This window comes from Pseudopipra pipra, chromosome Z, assembly GCF_036250125.1.
Source record: "Pseudopipra pipra isolate bDixPip1 chromosome Z, bDixPip1.hap1, whole genome shotgun sequence".
Lineage (NCBI taxonomy): Eukaryota > Metazoa > Chordata > Aves > Passeriformes > Pipridae > Pseudopipra > Pseudopipra pipra.
The window spans coordinates 21,563,175-21,570,222 of NC_087581.1; the positions used below are offsets into that span (position 1 = coordinate 21,563,175).

Consider the following 7,048-nt stretch of genomic DNA (forward strand, 5'->3'; position numbering starts at 1 on the left):
ATTCTGCAAGTTTCTCAGCATTTGAATAAACAAACTGACAGTGGATTGTGGGGGTGTTCGGTGGGTTTTTTTTCTTTGACTTATCTTACTTATGTTTTCCTAAAGATGATTTCTGGATTTTTTAAATTATAAAGAAATAAAACTTTTTAATTTCTTCATTATCTTTTAACAAAATATTTCAATATTTTTAAGCCCATGGAATTACTTTGTGACATGGTATCCTGCTTTATAACAGAAAAGAAATCTGAGGTGCAGGTAGGATCATGACACCATTTTTTTTTAATAATAAACTTTGGAAGAGGGCAACAAAGCAAAACTTAATTTCTAGAAAGCTTTCAGAGAAGTTAATGAAAAACCTACTCTGATCGGGAAAAAAAAAAAAAGGGAAAAGAAAAAGAAAATCCAGCACAATCATCTCTTTAAAGTGCTAAACTCAAGTGAAGACGTTGACAAGCAGGTCGCAGCAGTACCTGCCTTAGGTACTGAGAGGGAGACCCAAGCCTTCCAGATACCCTACGGACACAGACCCTGCCGCCCTTCCGGGAGCATCCCCACAGCCCTACGCCAGCAAGGTGCACTTGCATACGTGTGCGCATCACAGTGATTCTGTTCTCAGACTAACATCCACACCTCGCCGCAACAGTTCATTCGAACCAGACACGGGGGCAGGAAAAGGGATGAAGTAAACCTAACAGCAGGTATGGGTTTGTTGCAGTTGAGAATTACACGGGGGGAGATTTTATTCTGCCTCTCCCAGAGGCGCCTACTCCCTGCTGTCAGTCACAGAGCTCGAAACGAACCCTTTCCCCGCTCGCGGGGTGTCCAGGACTGGTCCCAGCAAAGGGCGCCCCGGAGCCTCCCCAAGGCGAGGACCAGCGGGGCAGAGAGAGGCGGAGGGAGCCCGAGGGGCCCGGCGGGCGCTGCTCCCCCCCGGGCGAGCTCCAGGAGTGGCGGCCCCCCCGCAGCAGTGCCAGCCCGGCCCGGCCCGGCCGGCGCAGCTGCGGTGAGTCAGTGGGCACCAGGGCACCGCTCCCGGCAGCTGCATCCCGCCCGCCGAGCATCCTCCAGCGGAGGAGGCGCCGGCTCCGCGCACTGCCCTCCCTCTGCCGCGGCCGGCGGGGACCCACAGCGGCCCCGCTGGAGACCCCTCCGGAGCGGCCACCACTTACCTTGACGCTGGAGCTGCTGGTCTGGGTCTCCGCCTCGACGCTGCAGCAGTGGGGCGTCCTGGACCGGGCGGAGGCGCCTCCGGACTCCCTGCGCTCCTTGCGGCGAGGAGCGGCGGAGGGCGGCGGCTGCCGGCTCTGGTAAGCGAGGACGGAGGGAATGGAGTCGGCTGCGTCTGTCTTGACGAAGAGGCCGTGCAGGGTGGCGGTGCCCTGCGAGATGGTGGTGGTCTGGTGGGGGGAGTTGGACTCCTCCGAGTCCCGGCAGTAAATCACACCGCTATGCGAGACGTGGATGCTAGGGGCGCAGCCCATCCCTTCCCTTCCCCACCCACCCCGCCCCGCTGCACCGCCGGCCCGCTCCGCTCCACTCGCACCTGCCGCCCGCCCGCCCGGGCTGCGGGGCCGCCGCCCCTGCGCCGCGCACCCCGCGCCGGCGGCACCGGCGCCTCCCCCCGCCGGCGCTGCCCCGGCCGCTCCCGCCCCTCCGGCGCCTCCCCGGCACCCCCGCCCGGCTCTCCGCGCCGCCTCCGGGGATCCCAGACCCGTTAAGCCCCTTCCCCTCCCCGGCAGCGTCTTACGAAGCGCCTGCGGCCACCGAGTCTGCACCCAGTCAGGGGGGAAGAGGAGGGGGAGGAGGAGAAGCATCGCCATCGGCGATGCAGCCTTCTCGCGACCCGGGCAGAGAGTCTACTTTCAAGCCTTGGGTATGTACGACATTTCTCTCTCTCTCTCTCTCAAAACTTAGTTTGACAGTCAAAATGTGCCTTAGTCATGGGTGAGCAAATGTCAGTTGGTTGGGGGTACTGCAGGGAGCAGTTTGGAGCCACATAGCACTCACTGCAAGTTAGGAAAAAAGGCCACAATTGTTCTACAACTCTTAATGCTGTTTTTCAGTTAAGCCAATATTCAATGACACAAGTTGCCATTTTACCCTAGATGTCTGATAGCTGCCAATCCCTGTTTTCAGTCCCCGGGGAGATAATCAAGCAAAATATTTAATGCTGCAGAGATTTACACACCTTCTTAGCTTTCCACAGTGAATAGTTTCATTGACCTCAGTGAAACTATGTAGGAGGTGTAAAACTAAACATGTGGGTTTTAAGTCCTTGCAAGATTTTAGTTTAAATCTCTCTGTTTTCAATGGCACATAATAAATCCTTCAGGAATTGGTAATGTCATCCAAGCAGTACACTGCCTGCCTAAGAAAGTATTTTATCTGACACTCGGTTACCAATGAACACTTGTGTATACACCTTTTCTTCCTCTTGGAGTGTTAGCTGATGTGTGATTGCTGTTTCTCCACCTCGTTTTTAATGAGTGATGTAAAAATACTAGAAATGTGAAGCATGGTTGGTGCAAGGTTTGTAATGTTGAATGACAAAGTGGTTTGAACATATTATTTGTGCTCCTAATGCTCCTGAAGTGCTTTCATGGATTAAATATGAGTTTATTCAGAAGTTTATTCAGAAGCTTCACAGCTAAAATGCCTCAGTTTAGAGAGACTTTAAGCATTTAGACTCTGTCTCTGCTGATCTAGTTCATGGGTCATTGCAATTATGGAAATATAGACTGGCATTCAGCCATTAAGAAACTAGACTGAGATCACCAACCTGTTTGACATAGTATTTTACCTTTTCCAGTTACCACAGAGAGCCCCTGTTGCCCTGGTAATCAAATTTCTCTAGGTAATTATTTTCCCTGCTAGTTGTCAATGTTCACAAATCAAGTTGTGGCTCACATCCTGCACGTGTTTGCATGTTTGCCTGCTGCCACACTGCTCTGCTGGTGGCTGTCTTTGAGGACCACTTTGAAGGCAGGCTCAGTGTAAGTAAAATGAAGCAGACTGTGCTTCATCACCCAACCATGCAGCCTTTCTTGCTGCTCAGTCTGCAGTTCTGGATGAGACCTCACAGTCTCTCAGAGCATAATGCACCTAGTTGGAAATGAATGTGTCCCAAAAGCTCATTTAATAACAAATACACTTGTGTGTATTCCTTGCAATATTTTCAAGTCTCTCTTCTTTTCTACTATTGGTTGGGAAATTAAAGTTGGGGATTTGAGTTACCTGCTGAAGACTACATCTGAGATTTGCACTAGAATAGGAGCTCGGGAATGCCACTCAAACCCCATACGCTAGTGTAAACAATGTTCCCCAAAAGATATCTAAGAATTGTTGACTATATAGTTTGAGACTTTGCTCATGGGAATTTAACCACCCCAGGAATCAACAGCATTTAGAATGTTAGTAAAGGATGTGAACATAAATCATATTTTGACTTTGCAGACAGAGCTTGGTGAAAATGTTGTCACACCCTAAACTGTGTTGCTGGCTATTCACAGTCCATTTTTCTGAACTGATATCAGTTATCAGATATTTCATCAGTCACTCCATACCCAGGTTTCCTTAACATCCCAGTATTCCAGTTTCTGCCCTGTTCCTACTGAATTCTGTGACAACTTTGCAATTGATTTCAGACAGCATTGCAGGTATCTGCCCATTCTCACGTGCATTTCCCTTGCTTAGGTATAACATTTGAGTTGATGTCAGAAATAAGTTGTAGGAATAAGAAGTCACAACTCTGGAGAAGCTTTGCTAAATGCAGTCCTCAAGTAGCTCTCCCTGTACTGTTTGTTTTAGGGTAATGGGCATCACTAAAGAAGATGAGCTTGCCTGTGCAAAGTGCCAGAGCGCTTGAGAAGGCTGCAGGATGGGGAACTGTGTGGACTGCTGAAAAGCAACAGAAGAGTGGGTAGAGTAACAATGCTTTGCCTGACATCAGAATCACAGGATGGCTGAATTTGGAAAGGTTATCCAGCCCAACTCTCACTGCACAAGAAGGGCCACCTCAATTGTTTTGGTCGGGATGGGCATATCTGGATGTTTTTTTAATATCTCCAAGGATGAAGACCACCCCTCTGGACTAACTATTCCAGTGCTCAGTCACCTTCACAGTTCCCTGATGATGTTCAGAGAAAACCTCCCACGTTCCAAATTGTTCCATGTCCATTGCCTCTGGACCTCTCACTCGGCACCACTGAAAAAAAGCCTGGCTCTGTCCTCTTTGCACCTTTCCTTCAGTTAAACATGGATGAGATATGCTCTGAGTCTTCTCCAGGCTGAGCAATCCCAACTCTCCCAGTCTCTCCTCAGAAACAGGGGGCTCAGAAGGAGCTTAGAGAGACAGAACAAACAAGTGACGATTAGTGTGAGCAGAAACAGAAGTGGAACTGAGTGAGTGGGTGCAGAGAAGAAGGATGACTGTCTCTTGATGAAGTAGGAACTGAAGAAATGGAAGGTTAAAGATTATTTTTCCTAACATTAGTACTCTTCCTGCATCTTGCCTGTGAGAAGACAACCATGAATTTACTGAACAAGGAGAAACAGGAAATATTTAAAACACATGCATGCACACTTGCACCACCTCTTGTAGCACACTCAAGTCATGCTCCTGCAGTCATCTTGCTGCAGGATGCTTTGACAGATGTCCACTAAAGCAGAAGGCTTTACTGTGAGCAGCACGTGCTAATTCAACCAATGACTTACACAAGGAACAGTTGATGTAGTGCCCTCAGAAATGCATATTTAGTATGGCCCTAGAATGAAGTCAGTACATCCAGACACTGGAAAATATTCACATGTATCAGTTTTTCCACTACTAAAGAGTGCTCACTGGCTTTAACTGCAATTTTATAAATCCTAACAAATTTTATGCTCACAGGAAACCAATTTCTTACACATGACTAATTTCAGCATGATGAATTTAAGCATATGACTGATTGTGGAATGTGGCAGTGGAAACCTGAAGCATCTTGTATGTTTTTTTCTAGCAGAAAACAGTGGGTATACATTCTCTAAGGTGTTTACACCTGCAAATCCCTCCAAAACGAGGAATATATGCTCCTCCAAACTTTATATCCCTTCCAAAGCCAGGCATAGGTTTCTCTCTGACCTCAATATTAAGTCTTTATGCTACGAGTAGATTGCTAAGTTTATGTTGGCATTATTGGAAGTAACATCTCTAAATCCCAGTTCATTGCAGTAAGAATATACTACTTCAGAGGTTGCATTTTACAGAGACATGAAAATCTGGTACTTGACAACCAGCTATAGACGACAAGTTACCTCTATTCATGGTTCATTTACTGTAAAACCAGTTTAAGAATGTATAAATAAGCCTGTACCAAAAGAAAAAAAAATAAAAATCACTAGGCTCTTAGGAAGCTCAACAGTTAGGAGGCTCAGTCCTTTCGTATTGGTCCAAAAAATTTCTAAACTACAGTAAAAATTAACATGCTGCATACCCAGATTAGAGCAAAGTAAATTATCCAGACTACATGCTGTGTTTTAAGTTAAACTAGATATGAGAAAAATAATAGCCATGACAGCTAGAATAGAATTCTTCTCTACATACCTCTGTTTTGTTAAAAAATCCCCACCTTTACAGTATTTGATAATTTATATTATACAATGTTAATCTCATGCTTTTACTCATCAAAAATACAATAAATGATAGCACTTGCAAAACAAAAAGATATTAAATACAGATGGTGAAGGTTATTTCTTTTGCCTGAGAAAGAGCAAAATGTGTTTTTCAGTTCACAAATCCAATGACTCTCTAAACAAGGAAATAAAGAGCAACATCACTGAAAGCAACGACCTTTCTCCAGCTCAACCAAAACCATCCTATTTTTTTAATTCCTGCCCAAAACTTTCATTTCATAACTTTGAAAAATCACGTGTTGCAGCAAAACTGTTTTAATTTACCATGGGTTTGTTACACTGTGTCTGTGAGTTCTACAAATAACAGTTTCCTATTAGCAACATCCTACAATAAGATACCATCAGGTAGGAATTGTTCAGTCAGAATGAGTTTGCTGGGATTGATTGCTAAACTCACTATAGGACTTGCCTTTGGCCTTCCTTTAACACTCAGATTATGACTGGTTTGGACAATGCCAGTTATCTCAGTTTTCCCCAGAAGTTTATAAAATCCTTTACATTATTTTGCAAGTGGGGAAACTGACTCATGGAGAAGCTTGTTTCAAGGGAGCAAAGCTGAAGAGGGAACTCAGTCTGGTTCCCTTTCCATGAGCAGCCCTTGCCACTGAAAATGTTGTGAGGCACAAACTGTGCTGGGAGTGCACAGAGAGGCAGGAGGCCTTCCTTCACTCTCTACCTTCTCCACCCCTTTGTGTGTGAGCAAGGAAGAGCATTGGTTCCTGCTCCCCTCTGTCGACAGCTGTTTCTCCCTCTCTAAGGATAGGGGAAGATGCAGTCCTGGGCTTTTGCTCCTCACTGCTGACAAGTGATGAGCTGCCCCAGGGATGAAGATTCCCTCCTGGGGATGGACACCTGCAGTAATTTTTTTTAGAATGGGCCAAGCTGGTATTGTTCTTAGTATCAATGTTATATTGAGAGACACAGTATACCTTTACTACACTGCTTTGAAGAAGAAGAGTAACATATAGAAATACATAGCAACAACAGTCTTCAGCCACCAGCAGTAGCAACTGGTATTAGCATTATTACCCTGGAGGAGCTTAACTTTTCGCAGCACAGTGGTCAGATACTTCTAGTTACAAGCAAATTTTCTAGGACAATAGTGATTACATTTAAAAGTCTGAGGCTGCTGCTCTCCAGCAAACCCTTTGGTTTGGATGAAATCAAGTACTTCACAGTGCTCAAAGTTAAGAAAAGCAACTGCAGCTCTCCTGCCAGCACTGAACAGTCCCCATAGCAGCACTTCAGTGGTCGTTTCCTTACTCTTCACTCTTTATTACTTTAACGACACAACTCTGCTCCCTTGATGATTCTACTCCGGGAATATTTGAAATATCTACACAGCAAATCCCTCTCGAGTGGTCACCGCACCAACGGG

General features: G+C 46.0%; 1 protein-coding gene and 1 long non-coding RNA gene across 5 annotated transcripts in view; one reads left to right on the top strand and one right to left on the bottom strand.

Annotated features, from left to right (window-relative positions):
• The window catches only part of PDE8B (phosphodiesterase 8B), a 74,134-nt gene extending 72,638 nt beyond the window's left edge, over positions 1 to 1,496 (bottom strand). For all 4 annotated transcript variants that reach the window (XM_064642442.1, XM_064642439.1, XM_064642441.1 and 1 more), the window contains exon 1: positions 1,170 to 1,496. In XM_064642442.1, coding sequence (XP_064498512.1) covers positions 1,170 to 1,481 — 312 coding nt within the window. In that variant the 5' untranslated portion in view covers positions 1,482 to 1,496. The remainder of the gene's footprint in view (positions 1 to 1,169) is intronic.
• On the top strand, positions 585 to 5,819 carry LOC135407435 (uncharacterized). The gene is made up of 3 exons (XR_010426870.1): positions 585 to 698; positions 1,740 to 1,873; positions 3,808 to 5,819. It is a non-coding gene; the product is annotated as an uncharacterized LOC135407435 (long non-coding RNA).
• Positions 5,820 to 7,048: the final 1,229 nt, after the last annotated feature.